Source organism: Sinocyclocheilus grahami, unplaced genomic scaffold, assembly GCF_001515645.1.
Source record: "Sinocyclocheilus grahami isolate Dianchi unplaced genomic scaffold, SAMN03320097.WGS_v1.1 scaffold308.1, whole genome shotgun sequence".
Lineage (NCBI taxonomy): Eukaryota > Metazoa > Chordata > Actinopteri > Cypriniformes > Cyprinidae > Sinocyclocheilus > Sinocyclocheilus grahami.
In genome coordinates, this window is record NW_015505487.1 from 821,502 (window position 1) to 838,040 (window position 16,539).

At 37.1% G+C, this 16,539-nt stretch overlaps 1 protein-coding gene across 1 annotated transcript in view; it reads left to right on the top strand.

Moving 5' to 3' along the window:
* Window positions 1–16,539, top strand: part of LOC107601622 (pre-mRNA-splicing factor CWC22 homolog) — a 59,547-nt gene that overhangs the window by 22,860 nt on the left and 20,148 nt on the right. The window contains exons 10-15 of the mRNA XM_016293872.1: window positions 2,560–2,695; window positions 2,799–3,005; window positions 4,272–4,334; window positions 4,838–4,942; window positions 9,082–9,166; window positions 14,314–14,374. Of these exons, the coding sequence (XP_016149358.1) occupies window positions 2,560–2,695; window positions 2,799–3,005; window positions 4,272–4,334; window positions 4,838–4,942; window positions 9,082–9,166; window positions 14,314–14,374 (657 nt within the window). The remainder of the gene's footprint in view (window positions 1–2,559; window positions 2,696–2,798; window positions 3,006–4,271; window positions 4,335–4,837; window positions 4,943–9,081; window positions 9,167–14,313; window positions 14,375–16,539) is intronic.

The following is a 16,539-nucleotide window of genomic DNA, read 5'->3' on the forward strand; positions in this document are numbered from 1 at the left end:
GCAGTGTCCACGGGCATGTTGCTGGTGTAACCCGCAGTACCACGGCAAAAGCCGAAGAAGAAGCGGCTCGTCGGAGAAGCATTATAGCCATGACGGCGGGAAATAAATATCAAATCATTATTTAAAACTACAAAAAGGGGACAACAACGGAACAGGAGATGATGGCATTCTTTCAATCTGCACAAGGACTTGTACCACGGCAGATCAACATTGTTTGTTGTGGACAACTACTGATGTATAATGCTATGTAGTATAATACATTATAAGACACTTGTTCTTTGCTTTTTTTTATTTTATATAAGAAGGTGTAACATTAAAATATATTAAAGTGCACATAAACACACAAAACTCAAGTACATATGGAGGGAGGGGTTCTTGCAGACCAATCACAGCGCTTGCGTTCTGCGTAGAATTGACGCGCTGTTAGATTTTTGGAGAGGTGCACGTCAGGCTACAGCGTATGGGTGTGCGTCTATGCGTAAGCTACGGCGTAGGTTCGACACAGAAGTATAAATCAGCCTTTAATGCCCATGTAGCTCTAAATCTAAATCAATCAGTTATGAGGTTTCATTTTAGTTAGGATGCTCCCTGTGTAGACAGAAAACAACAAGGCAGCTCATCTGATTGACATTGTTAATGGCCCTGACGTGTCTCTCTCTAGAGGTCTTCTGGCCAGATCTACACTTCAGGCCCAGGCTGCCTCTCCCATCTTCACCCATGTGTACTCTTCTGTGGTGGCCATCATCAACTCCAAGTTTCCTCAGATCGGAGAACTTATCCTCAAGAGACTTATCCTCAATTTCCGTAAAGGTTACAGGAGGAATGATAAAGTAAGCCTTTAGGAAGCTAGGTGCTGGTTTCTAAATGGAGCACCAATTTAAATAATGTTCTAATTTTTCTTTCTATCTTTTCAGCAACAATGTCTCACAGCATCCAAATTCGTGGCTCATCTCATCAACCAGAATGTGGTATGTCCTTCTGCTCCTATAACAGTCTATAAACCTATATGTGACCCTGGACCACAAAACCAGTCTTAAAAACCAGTGGTGGCTGAGGAGAGACCCCTCCACATGATTATAAAGCGCTTTGGGTGTACAACAATACACAATAAAGTGCTATATAAATGCATCATTCATTCATTCATTCATTAAATCGCTTGGGTATATTTATAGCAATAGCCAAAAAAACATTTCATTATTGATTTTTCTTTTATGCCAAAAATCATTAGGATATTAAGTAAAGATTATGTAAGAAAATATTTTGTAAATTTCCTACCGTAAATATATCAACTTACTTTTTGATTAGCAATATGCATGGCTAAGAACTTAATTTGGTCAACTTTAACGGAGACATATTATGCCACTTTTTACAATATGTAATATAAGTCTCTGGTGTCCCCAGAATGTGTCCGTGAAGTTTCAGCTCAAAATACTCCACAGATCATCTATTATAATGTTTTGAAAATGCCTATTTTGAGTGGAAGCAGAAACATGCAGTTTTTTCGTGCCTGTCTCTTTAAATGCAAATGAGCTGCTGCTCCCCGCCCCCTTTTCCAGAATAGAGCTGCGCCATTACAGCTCGTACCTGCTAAAAACATCTGTTTTGATTCTGATTAGCATGTTTATCGTGCTGAAATCATGCGTTTTAAAACATATGAGTTTAAACTTCTGATATATGGTTTTCTGAGAGCACACATCCGAAGCACGCGCACAGAAAGTGGCTGTCACAGCATGCGAGTACTAAACTAAGTTCTCATTCACACACAAGTTTACGTTAACACACGAGTTACAAAAAACAGTCGGTTATGTCTGTGAAGGTAAACTGCTGGGAAATAAATTGCATGTTTATTTTAGATCTGTGTGGCAGCAGCAATATACATTGATACAGCAATATACACAAATAAATCAATAAATCCACTGCTTGCTTGTCTCCTCTGAGGCTGGGACTGTAAATAGTGTTCTGTACTCATCTGTGCAGCCAAAGACAGAACATTTGGCATGTTTTGCTCAAACCTTCGCCATGGCATTAGAACTAGCACACCGTTGTCGCTTGTGAAAACACAATGATGGTGCCGTGGGTGGAAACTTACAGATTAAGGGGCGGTAATATTATAATGAGATCCCTTTGCCACGTCACCAAGGGAGCGAAATCAGACGCGCTCGTTTTCTCAGACGCTTGCAGAAAAATGCTTACCAAAACAAAGTTACTGGGTTCATCTTTTTCACGTTTCCTTGGTTGGTAGATGCACTGGGGACCTTATTATAGCACTTAAATCCTGGAAAAGTCAGATTTTCATGATATGTCACCTCTAAAGGCGATTATCTCAGTATTTAGATTTTTTTGCACCTTCAGATTCCAGATTTTTAAATAGTTGTATCTCAGCCAAATATTGTCCTATCATACATCAATGGAAAGCTTATTTATTCAGCTTTCAGATGATGTATAAATCTCAATTTTGAAAAATTGACCCTTATGACTGGTTTTGTGGTCCAGGGGTCACATATGTCTATAATCCACAGTTTATTGTGTAGTGCATAATAGTATTTTCTTTGTCTCTAGGCTCATGAAGTCCTGTGTCTGGAGATGTTAACCCTGCTGTTGGAAAGACCCACTGATGATAGTGTGGAAGTGGCCATCAGCTTTCTAAAAGAGTGTGGTCTCAAACTGACAGAGGTCTCACCCCGAGGCATCAATGGTACATTCCTAACCATTTAATTATTTTATTTATTTTTATTTTGTTGTTATTGAATGGATGATTTTATCTTATATCTATATCTATCATCTATCATTTTTTGCAGCTATCTTTGAACGTCTGAGGAACATCTTGCATGAATCAGAGATAGATAAGCGTGTACAGTACATGATTGAGGTGATGTTTGCCATCAGGAAGGATGGGTTTAAGGACCACCCCATCATCCCAGAAGGGCTTGACCTAGTAGAGGAAGAGGACCAGTTCACACACATGCTTCCTCTGGAGGATGAATACAACACAGAGGACATCATAAGTAAGATCAGCTGTGCTTATGCATGCCATTTCAGAGTATTTAAACCTTTTTCATTTCTCCAAATAAGGAATTGGCATGGGTGGATGACTGTTTTCAGATAAAAAAAAAATTAAATAAAAAAATACCGATCTGAGATTTTAATAAACCACTGATTTGACCATTCAAATGATTATTACCATTCAAAAGTTCGGTTGGTACAATTTTTTCATTATTTTGAATAAGTCTCATATGTTCACCACGGGTGGATTTATTTGATCAAAACTGCAGGAAAAGTTATGTTGTGAATATTCTTACAATTTAAAGTAACTCTTTCTATTTTAATGTATTTTAAAATGTAGTTTATTCCTGTGATGACAAAGCTAATTTTTTTAGCATCATTACTCCAGTCTTCAGTGTCACATGATCTTTCAGAAATCATTCTAATATGCTAATTTTGTGCTCAAGAAAAATTTCTTATTTGTAATATTGAAAACAGCTGTTCTGATATTAGAGTGTATTAGATTCTTTAATTAATAGAAAAAAATACTTTTTTTATGTCTATAAATCTCTATACATGTCTATAAATCTTTCTATAAATCCGTTTTTTTTTATCAATTTAATGCTCGCCTTTAATGCAAAGTACTTAAAAAAAAAACAAAACAGATTCTTAGTAGTGGTATCTTGGTAGGGAAGTTTTAATTCAGAAATGTGTCAGTCATGATGAAACGCATGCTTTAAGTTTTAATTTTTAATTTCCACTGTTTTGTTTAAAACCGTTCCTGCTTTCATCTTTGCTACTGAAAGTGTTGAGTAAGATTCACTGCCTCACTCACCTAACCTGCAAGGCCTCAATTTCTCATGTTTAGCAGCTAATTACCTTGATATGATCATAATGGATGGCTTCCTTCTCTCTAAATCCACCCAAGAGGGAACGCATGCTCTCAAACCAGAGGCTGCCATCTTTGCTCTGTCTGTGTGTAATTGAGGGTTTTTCCCTCTCAGTTCTCATATTTAGCCACTGTCTTTGCTGATGTTTAGGGATAAGCATCTTTTCTGAGGCTTCTAAGACAAAGTGCGCTAATTGAAAATCCATACATGTGGCCCTTTGGGAAGCATGAACAGCCATTATCACATTAAGCTCTTTATGTGTATTATAGCTAATACACAGCAAATTCTTCTTTATGGGTAATTTCCTCTGATTACATCTCGTTGGCACTGACTTAATTGCTGCGAAACGTGTAATTGCAAATGAATGTCTGCTTTACATCAACAATATTCCTTTTGCAGATGTCTTCAAGTTGGATCCCAACTTCCTGGAGAACGAGGAGAAGTACAAAGCAATTAAACGGGGTGAGTTAATGACTCTGCATTCTTCTCATTACTGCCTAATAAAAAATGTGCCCTCTGATGCACCGTCTCTGCTAGCACATTTGAATTTTAATTGTGTACTAATTGTACAATGGACTGGAGACAAGCCATATGGTACAGGAAGCTGAAATGGTGGCCCTTGATTGCAACAATTGGAGATGCTTTTCCTCTGATGCGAAGATGATTACTCCATTTACGGCTTGAGAAGCAAAGTTAATGCAGTTGTTCAGCAGTGGAGAAAGTGACAGAACATAGTTGTGACCTACGATGCCAACGGGAGACCTGGGCAAAGACAAGAGTGTGTTTGTGTGTTACGCTTGTCACTTTTTCCTAAAGTCAAATCCAAATGAGTCCCAAGTAGGATGAAAGTTTAAGCGATAGAGACTTTTACAGTTATCTACAGTAATGCATCTCATTTGCCCCTCCATTTTTGCAGGCTCTCAAATTTATTTTTTTTTCAAACATGTATTGTTTTCGTACCTCAGAAATTCTGGATGAAGGAAGCAGTGATTCTGGCGACGACGCTGGTGGCAGTGGAGATGATGAAGATGATGATGATGAGAAAGATGAAGAGGAGGCAGCTGGAGAAGGTATTTATTTAAAACATTTATCATATGTCACATATTCTGCCATATAATTAGGGAAAAATGGGCAAAATTGTATTAATATTCAGTGTTAGGATGTGGCTTGGTGGCGCTATCCTCTGTCATTTATGAGCCTTGTTCTTATTCTGAGGGTGTACTCACACTAGGCACAGTTGCCTTGAACTGAGCACGATTATCGCTGATTTTGCTCTATTTCGTCGTCGAAAATAGTTTGAAACAAAGTAACAGCTGAGCCGCTGCGCATCTCCATTTAAACATCGCGGTGTTTCATTTATGAATGAATGAGAAATTCTGGATGAAGGAAGCAGTGATTCTGGCGACGACGCTGGTGGCAGTGGAGATGATGAAGATGATGATGATGAGAAAGATGAAGAGGAGGCAGCTGGAGAAGGTATTTATTTAAAACATTTATCATATGTCACATATTCTGCCATATAATTAGGGAAAAATGGGCAAAATTGTATTAATATTCAGTGTTAGGATGTGGCTTGGTGGCGCTTTCCTCTGTCATTTATTAGCCTTGTTCTTATTCTTAGGGTGTACTCACACTAGGCACAGTTGCCTTGAACTGAGCACGATTATCGCTGATTTTGCTCTATTTCGTCGTCGAAAATAGTTTGAAACAAAGTAACAGCTGAGCCGCTGCGCATCTCCATTCAAACATCGCGGTGTTTCATTTATGAATGAATGTGCATTTTTAAATGAATCTAGTGAGTCAGTGATTCATGATTACCCATTCATAAAGACAGTCACTTGCTTCTTCCTGAATGAATCAGCCGTTCAAACAAATCAATTGAATGAATGATTCAGTGATAAAATCAGTGAATTGCCTCCACCTGCTGGCAGTTTTAGTTTCATTTTTAAAGTATCTTTTCAGTTATTTAAATCATTTAATATTTCTATATTCAACATTTTATATTTAAAACATTAATCTCAACATGAATTTATGGATTTAATTGCATTTATGCCACCTCTGAGCCTCGATAAATATCTGAAAATACACCTACAAGCCACTTTTGTGTTCTTATGTGCCACCTCTACAAATTAATTTTGTTAATACTGAGTTCATTTGATTGGTAACGTACTATTCTTATTCTGTCGTTTTAATTAGGATTACAATTTAATTAATTATAAAATATTTTTTTTATTTGACATAAAAGATGACATACTTTTAATAAAGTTTAAAAAAATGCCATTACAAAGGTAAAAACAAATTTCCACTGTAAATCACTTTTAAGGAGTCAAATATCACCTCGTAATGGGAAGGCTAATTTTTTTTATCAAATTTTGGATTATTGATTAGAAGGTGCTCCTAAATTTTTGACTGTGCTCCTAAATTTTTTAAATTTGTGCTCCTAAAAAGAAACGTAAGCCTAGAGCCCTGCTAATAAATTTATAATTTATGCCATGCAGCCATTTTCACTTGCATGTATCAGATGATCATTACGGAGACAGTTAATGAAATAATTTGACGTTATGACGTTAACGAAATAATTTGAAACTTTACTCGCAAACTACAATTCGTGTTCATCAATAAGGTGAGAACTAGACCATTATATACCTAAATATACTTGATTTACTTAAATTAATTGAAAAGTGTACTGTAGTAGTAGTAATAGAAGATGTTTGCGGTCGTAATAATGACAGTAGCACACACAAAATAGTAGCTATTCTGTGCTTCGACGCGGTTAGCCATCACACTACATGTGTACCGTGCCCAAGCCCAACTGAATCATGCTCTGGCCCACCTTAGGGGTGGGCGATATAGCCTCAATATTATATCACGATATTACAAGAATGTTTGCGATAATAATATTTATGACGATATAGAAAAAAAATAGGGAACAACGTTTTATTGGTGATTGCAGCTAGCAGGCAGCAGCATTTATTAGTGCAAACACAATGAAGGGCATTCTCCATCCTTTTCCAATGAGCTACTGTCATTGATGACAGACTAACTAATTCGAAGTGTAAATCTATTGTCATAAGGTGGCAGAAGCAGCGTTATAGTGCAACAGTAGTGACCAGTGTTGGGGAAGTTACTTTAAAAAAAAACAAAAAAAAGTAACAAGTTATGGGATACTTGTTACTTCTCACAAATAGTAACTGAGTTAGTAACTGCATTACATCATTATAAAAGTAACCAATTACCAGGGAAAGTAACTATTTTGTTACTTTTTTTTTAAGTGTTCAAATATGTCAAATAATTTGGATGCCTCCAATATTAAATGTTAGATGAAGATTTTTTTTACATTCTAGCAGGCCATGCCAACAAAGCACAATTTAATTGAAAATTAATAAGTTAGTGAAATAATATTTTGTGGCCATTTTTGAGACCCCCTACTTGAATCAGGCATGCAAATAAACGCAGCCTTGCTGAGCAGAAGCAATTATTTGAGCAGTATGTGTGAATGTTATAATAAATGTATTAATAGAGCTGTTGTAATTATTATCATTTTTATTGTCTTTTTAATTTTATTGAACAGAACAACAGTAAAATCACAATACTAACATTTATGAATGTTGATGGAGCTTTTATTTTGACGGAAACCCACAGGAAGTCCTCAGTGCTTCTTTTTGTTGACAGCAGCAGATTTATAAATTATTCTCATTACTAATTTGGAAAGATGAACGTATCACATTGTCACATGCCTTGTAAAAATTCAGAAAAATGTTACTGAGCAACTGACGAGTAACACAGTTTCAGCGCAGATTTCCCTTGCGGTTTGGACTTTGAATATAGCTAACGAGACAGCGCCGCGAGCTCGAGCAGCACTGTTTGAACGTATGCAATTCATGCATGTATTAGAAAACATAACGGTCTGCAGTTTATTTAATTAAGGCCATTTTGCGATTTTTCAGAATAATTTCGGCTGGCGAACATTCGGTGCATCCCTAGTAAATACATCATTGCACTGCTATATCATTGATATCGCGATATGACACTTTTTTTATCATGTAAAACTGTATACCGGTGTTATCATGGACAGTATGATATGGCACACCCCTAGCTCACCTCTTCCAAGTGGGCCAGGGACGGCCAAACGAACTGCACCCGGGCACAGTACTGAGCGATCACACTAGTCAAACGAACCGGGCTTTGGGGGTCAAATGCTCGGGCACAGTTCAGATCGCCTAGTGTGAGTACACCCTGAGTTCTTATGCGAGTGCCAGTGTTTGGGGACAATGCTTTGCATTAGTTCCCCTAGATAATCCTGCTCATATGGTCTCTTGGGTCTTGAGCTGATGAGAAACTGCATAAAACACTATGGCTGTCAGGAGACTGCCTGTTCCAGACTGTAGCACATTGTGTTTCAAGCATTAAAGGGATCATACATATTCACTAACAATATTTCTTGCACTTAAAACAGTTGTAATGTAGTTTAAAGCCAGAAACATACTCTGCAGAAGTATGCAAATGCATTTTCATTGCTATGCCGGTGACACCTCACCACACAAATGGGTGATGGTTACGTTCTGATTTCTTATAGCGCTGCTATATGCATGTAGACTTGAACATGCTCAGCAAGATACACTTCAAATTGTTGCAATGTTTGAGATGATATTTATTTATTGCTCAGTCATAAGAGTAGCTAACCTGATTGAGAAGCACTATAGCACCCTTTACATAGATGCAGTGTCATCTTTTTATACTCGTGTGTGTGTGAATTAACTTAATGGCTGCAATATAACAGAGTGAAAAATTTAAGGGGGTCTGAATACTTTCCGTACCCACTGTATATATACATACATACATTTTTTATTTTTTTTCCCAAAAGATCAAAGAAAATAATTGACTCCTTTGCACCAAACACATTTTTGGCCACTATACTGCTTTTAGATGTTCTTGAATTTGTCACTTTAGTCAGATATCTCATTGATTATAATGTGAAGGTTCAAGAGCTTCTTGTCATTGAGGTCAGACAGTGTGAGCGGTGTCTCTCTCTGCTATTCTTTAGTTCCGTTGCTGTGATCAGATGCTTCATCAAAGAAGCCTGCGAATTAAAATAACTCTGCAGAGAACAAGTGCTATTGACCTCTGGAGGGAGACATATCATATGACACAAACTTCAGCCAGTCTCTGTCCCATTTAACTGTACAGAGTTTGTCTTCTCTTTATTTAGAACAAGAGAAAGTCACCATTTTCGACCAGACAGAGGTGAACTTGGTTGCATTCCGTCGAACGATTTACCTCGCCATCCAGTCAAGGTGAGTGTGTGCATCATGTGTTCCAGTGGTTCTGTGTCGTCTTCCTTGCTTCCGTCAGCAGAATGGGAGCAGCTCTAAAAAGCCACCAGAAATAGCCTATGCAAAGTTTGTATTGGATGAAATAGAAAAACAACCTACATTTGAGATCCCATGTGTAGGGACTAGGCTGTTTTTTTCTTGTTTATGAACCAAAGCCCCTGAGCGTCGCAGCACGCAGATTGAATTAAGAACGTTTCAGATTAGTTGTTTTTAACTGAATTTCACCGGCACAGAGCAGCAGAAGTGCCGTCACGGATCAGAAATCGCTGTGGTGAAGGACTTCAAAATTAGTTATCCTTTGATATCAAGAGGGTTTGAAAAATGTTTAAACAACAATTCAGGGGCTGATTGACGAGATTAGGAGGAAGGCAGGATGAGTCTATTTCCCTCGGCATCACAGAACCTTTTCTCAGTACGACTGTCCTTCTCATGGGCATAGCGCTGGAGTTTTTCAGCTTTTTGATGATATTTAATATATATCTTAATATTGATATTTGGGTTGTTAAAGCGTAACATGTTCATGAGTTTTTTTTTTTAATCACCAACATTTTCAACACCTAAGTTTTAGTAATTCTGTTGTATTTTTGTCATTTTTATTATTATTTTTAAAAATATGCCTATATATATATATAAGTGCTACCTATGAGTGCCATTTTAGCTACTGAAGTTTAAATCAAGAGGTGCTATTGCAACATCTGACTTCACACTCTCATAATGATGAGTCTTGAGACCGGGAAGTTTTTGTAAAATTGCCTAATGAGCCTAAAGCCGCGGTCACACTAGACTTTGAGAATGTGAAATTAGTTTGGACGGTGCTGCAAAAAGGGGCGGGAGCAGGATATGACATCACACACCAAGGTTTTCACAGTACACACAACTCACTAGTCTCAACTAATTATTTTCTACGTATTTAAGCGATTACAATCAGTTACAAGTATAGTTAATCAAGTACACACACATACAAATCTCATGCAATAAAAACATCACATAAAATTACACGTTTCACTGTTCAAGTGTACCATCTCCTCCTGTTTCCCTTGCCACCGCAAACCAAGCCGCTTCTTTTTTTATGTGATTTTTGTAATCTTTTAAGGTTGTGTTGTATAAAACAGGATGATGCGACACTGCTAAAATGAGCGATTCCTCCATGTTTAGAGGTCACTTTGTGACGTTTTGATCTTCTATTGGTCTCACGCATTTACGTGACGCGAATTCGCAGGTCAGAGTTCACCAAACTTGAACTTTGCTATGCAATGAAATGAGAAATATCTTCGCATGGGCTTGCGTTTCCGGTCTGACGCATTGGCATGTGTATGAATGGAAGTCAATGGAACAAAAAGTCTAGTGTGACCGCGACTTAACACCGTGTTTACACCGGACGCAGCAGTTGTCGTGTCATGCCGCAACAGCTAAAGTCTGTCTACACTGGACGCGACAAAGCGACCGTAGCAAATTATTTGAGCTTTGTGTCAGCACGTCATAAATAGAATAAAGCATAATTTTACTGTCTGGGATTTGTCGTGTTGCATCGTGCCGCATCCAGTGTAGACAGCATCACTGATTATAATGGGTTCTATTGTCTTGTCGTGTTGCGTTGCGCTGCTCGCGTCCGGTGTAGACACTGTGTTAAGGAAACTTAATGGTTTAATAAAAAGTGCTTCAAAATAATCACAATGTGGTTTAATTTATCACCTGCAAAATCACTGTGAATCTAGCATAAATATTCATGCATCCCTAGCAGGCACCAGGTCACACTCCGCTTTGTGTGTGTGTGTGTGTGTGTGTGTGTGTGTGTGTGTGTGTGTGTGTGTGTGTGGACTCACAGGCATCCTCAAAGCTTCCCTTTTCCACTTCTATTGACCTGAAGCTTTAAAAAGGCCTCTCGCGCACGCCCGGTGTCACTCCCCTCTGTGTGTGTGTGTGTGTGTGTGTGTGTGTGTGTGTGTGTGTGTGTGTGTGTGGACTCACAGGCATCCTCAAAGCTTCCCTTTTCCACTTCTATTGACCTGAAGCTTTAAAAAGGCCTCTGTTGCGGAAAATGTTTGAAAGCACTAAACCTCTCAGCGCCTCAGGGCTGCCGAGCACTCGCACGTTACAGATGCAGCAGAGGCTGATTCTGTATCAAGAACTTAGTGCAGCCAAAAGCAGGCTTTGCATGCATACTAACTTTATTTAACCTGTTTTTCATGGTTGTCAAGTGCATGTACTCTGTATGTGATCACAGCTATACGGTAACACATCTAACATGACATGCAGCTTCCAATGAGGCTTCATTCATACATTCAACAGCTGTGTAACAAGCTTTTAAATATTTCACCAGCTGGGAGTCGAATAGCTTCCTTAATGTCTTTAAACCTGCCTGCTGGCACCTGGATTCGCCTCTTAAAACAAACCTGGTCTCTCACAGCTCTCTACTGCAGCTCAACGAGAGGTCGCGTGGTGCTGCTGTCCCTCTGTTAACTGCCCTGAGTGCAGAAAGAGGGCAGAGCTAAAAGAGAGAGGCACTACAAAGGTTATTACTCTGCCTTTCTACAAACTGCCTTTCAGGATGGGATGAAACTGATTTGGCCCACAAATCCCCCGCCTCGAGGTGAGGCTCGTGTATGGACAGGAAAAAGTATGACCCAGTAGGAAATTAGATTAGCCCCTGCTATTTTTCTGTTGAAATCAAGTGCATTGGTTTTGTGGCACAACCCTGTGATTCCCATTGTGAGGTTTTCTTTCTTTCTTATATATATATAAGAAAGGAAATGACTGGAAGAGAGTGGAAAACAGTGTCTGTAAGTTTGGGCATTTTGACATTGTCGTACAATACTGTTCAAAAATGTGTGGGCAGTAAGATTTTAATGTTTTAGAAAAGTGTCTTATACTCACAATTTATTTGATTAAAAATAAAAAAAACTAATATTGTGAAATATTATTGCAATTTAAAATAACTTTTAAATTTTAATATATGTTAAAATGCAATTTATTTTCAGCATCATTATGCCAGTTTTCAGTGTCACATGATCCTTCAGAAATCATTCTAATATGCTGATTTGCTACTGAAGAAACATTTTTTTTTATTATTATCAATGTTTTTTTGTTTGTTTGTTTGTTTTTTGGAAGCAGCTTTACTTTTTTCTGGATTCTTTGATGAATATAACGTTCAAAAGCGCAGCATTTATTTAAAAATAGAAATCTTATGTAACATTACAAATATCTTTACTGTCGTTTTTGATCAATTTAATAAATGTTTTGATGAAAAATGTATACTTTTGAATAAAAATCTTACTGACCTCAAAGTTTTGAACGAACTTGTACGACCAGTAACATTTATTAAAATAGTAAATGGGCTGTTTTTTGTTTTTTCTCAAAATGTCCTTTTATGTTCCACAGAAGAAAGTCATACCATTTTGAAACGACATGAGGGTGACGGTTATGATTGTGTAGTTTGATTCTGTGGAGCTCAGTATATAGTGCTGTACTGGCTGTGTTACTGCAGTGTGTCGATTTGGATAGGGACTGGGTTGAATGACAGTTATATGGAGTTGTCCTGGTGGCTAACTGTGCACTATGGGACCTGTAGTGTCAAGTCTGGCCATCACGTCCCTCTCTTTTTGGCTGCCCCTGCCCTTTGAAGTGATCATGGCACAGCATTCAAACATTTAAGAAGTAGAGCAGAGTGAACTTTATTTAGAACAGAAATACTCCTAGAGATTCTAGTTTGGTCAGAATTTTAGACCACTTTTCCGCTCCGTAAACTAAAGCATTTAGGCTAGTTTGTTTCTCATGCTGTGTTGGTCTGTGTGCAGGAGATATTAGTATCTGCGGGCGTCTCATGGCTGTGTTTGTCAGCAGATTGTGAAACTAACTGATAGATGCAGAATTCTGGCAGAAATGTCTGAAAGAGATGTGAGACTAATGACCGTTGCTTTAGTTTGCTTTGCTCTGGCAAAGAGTAGAAAGACTTGACTAACCACACCCTGTTTAATTTAACTGCCAGTGTTGAGTTAAACATAATTGGTATAGCACATAAATTAAATTTCTAATTATTTTTATTTTATTTTGGAGAACTCTCTTGATAATTTTGACTAATTCAGACATCAAACCTTTACTTTTATTTTTTTATTTTATATATTTTTCTCTCTTTTTCTTCTTTTTTTGGAGACCTGAGGCTGTTCCTTGACTGATCCATACTTTTTCCTTTATATGATTTGGTTTTTATTTTATTTTTATTTATTTTTTTCATTTTAATTTAATTTATTTGTTAGAAATCAGTTTCTTGAGTTGTCTTGATTCATTATAAGGAAATCATAATGAGTCTTTTGCTTGTATTTTATTTGCAAGTCTTTACCTAATCGTTTTATTTTATATTTCGTTTTATTTTGGAGACCTGTTTCTTGAGTCATCTGACTGATTCATACATCAAACCTTTTTTATATCATTTTGTTTATTTTTCATTTTATTATTTTGAAAACCTATTTCTTGATTCAGGTTGACTGATTTTTTTTTCGACCTTTTATTTTGTTATTTCATTTTCTTTATTAGAGACCCATTTCTACTTATCTTGACTGATTCATTATACAGAAATGATCATAAGAGTAATTTGTGTGTGAATCACTTTACCCTGCTGAACACAGTAGAAAGATGTTTTCTATTTATTGTCTATTTTCACATTCAGACTGCAAATTCGCAGCTCAGCTATAATATATTATCTTTATCCATGCTTCTACAGCACCGTAAACATTGGCCCAAAAGAAGCTTTGATGCGAGATAATCTTGTTCTTACCTTAAACCTTAGACTGCTTAAGATAGAAAGACTCATTTCTCCTTATAGCGGACACATTTTGTAATATCTTTTGGGAATTGTATTATTATTCTGATCATGGTGTTCCCCTTGTTAACCTTCAACAGATGACGCCCTTTGGTGCTGTGATAGTTTTGCTTAATTTGAATGCAGTCTGGTTCATATTTAATACATATTACATTTGATTTATTATGTGCTGCAGTTGCATGTAATATATTAAAATGATATGCATATCATGGGATCTGGTTAAACTCAATGTGTTATATTTCATTAGCACATGAGATGCAGAAGGTGACGTTTTCATGTTTTATTTTCACAGCTTGGACTTTGAAGAATGCGCCCACAAGTTGATAAAAATGGATTTCCCCGAGAGCCAGACGGTACGTAAATAAACGCTGCTGTTCTCTCTAAAATCCTGCAGATCTGTGTTGCTTTCCATGTCTCTGCACACAGCTGTTTATCGGAAGCTTTTAACTTCATCTAAATATTTGTTTTCAGTCTCAGAGGTAATTTGTGCCATTGTGGTCACTTGGGAAGCATTTGTCATCTTAATATCCTTGTTTTGCAGTTTCACAGTGGGGAAAAATGGCTGTTTTGGCTAATGGCAACTGGGCGTTCCCTCCTGTTTAACTGATCAAATGTCTTTCTCCAGAAATGGCCTGTTTGTAATTGTCACCCTGCTGTTTTATGAAACACAAATTCAGTGCCAGCAGCTCATCAGTTTGATGGAAATTCCTGTATTTGTCAGCACCTGAGCTGTGCTTTGCAAATCTGCCATTACATCGCTGGACTAGGGCTGGGTGATATGTTGAATATTTACACTATCTTTAGCAATTTTTCCCAACGATGTAAACTATAAAGAGCATTTATAGACTTTTAGATTAATTTAACAATCCTTTTTCTCTTCACTATGCGCGTTGAAAACATAAGCAGATATAATAACAATAATAATTGTATTTATTTAGTATTTTAAACATTTAAAACAAGAAAAATGCTTCATGTGAGTGAATTAAGCATATTTTTAACTGAATAAGAGGTTGTTCACACAGAACTCGTTTTCCCATTGTTTTTCTATATAAACAAAATAGATGGATGTGTTCGAGTGTTGCAGTGTCATGCGCATGATACGGCATTCTAAAAAGTAGTGCTTAAGTTAAAAAACGCATCAACAATAATAGTAAATAAACAAGGAAAATAAAACAAAGCATAGCAAAAAGCTAAGCAAAGCAAAACTTATAAGAAATGTTGAAAATATGGACATTTTTTAGTAATTATTAGTTTTCATTGTGTTTAGCTTTAGTGAAAATTTAGCAACTTTTTATTGTATTTTTATTCTTTTTTTATTTTATTTTATTTTAATAATAAAAAAAATAAATTTGAGCCATTTCAGAACAAATACATAAATATTAAGGTGTATGTGACCCTGGACCACAAAACCAGTCTTAAGTGTCAATTTTTCGCATTATACATCTGAAAGCTGAATAAATAAGCTTTCCATTGATGTATGGTTTATTAGGATCTGACAATATTTGGCAGAGATACAACTTTTTGAAAATCTGGAATCTGAGGGTGCAAAAAAATCTAAATATTGAGAAAATCGCCTTTAAAGTTGTCCAAATTAAGTCCTTAGCAGTGCATATTACTAATCAAAAATGAAGTTTTTATATATTTATGGTAGGAAATTTACTAAATATCTTCATGGAACATGATCTTTATTTAATATTCTAATATTTTTTAGTATAAAAGAAAAATCAATAATTTTGACCCATACAATGTATTTTTGGCTATTGCTACAAACATACCCCAGCGACTTAAGACTGGTTTTGTGGTTTTTGGCTCTCAGCCTGTTAATCAGTCCATTTTACCTTTTAAGAGAGATGTGGATGATAACGGGATTCAATCCCTTGGGTCCACTCTGCCGCCGTATTCCAAATATAGACAGTCTTGTTTAGCTTGTGCCGTACAGATAAATCTGTATGTTGTCCCTGGAGTATATATGTAATGTCAACAAAAATGCATGGCAGGGATCATGTTTTTTCCGCATTTTGTAACTACTTTTGCCTAGACAAACTGTAGCAAATAAGATGGGATTGTAAAAATGTCCCGAAATAGAATGGAGTCACCCTCACCTTCACCACCACATCTGCTGCTTTTGGCCATTTGAGAAAAGAGCCAGTGAGGTGCACAAGATGGAAACATTGTGTTTGCAGGCCTGAGGGAGTAGCATCCTACAAATGCCTTCTTTATTGCATCGCTCCAGTACTGTGCACAGGCTCAGGAGCGGGAGCAGGTCAGGATGGGGAGAGGCATCTACTCACTCTCCAGCATACAAATATATGTCAGCTGTGCTGTGGGTGACATCACTACAGCCCACTGTCACCTCCAAATAAATCTTCCACGTCTTTGCAGTAAGAATTTTTTTCTGTTGTTGCCAGTAGTTCAGTTTTGCACCTCCCTTACCAATATTTTAAGTCCACATCAAAAATGCCAAATTTACTTTATTTTTCTCTCATACCCCCTCCCCCCACCCCACCAAATTAAATCG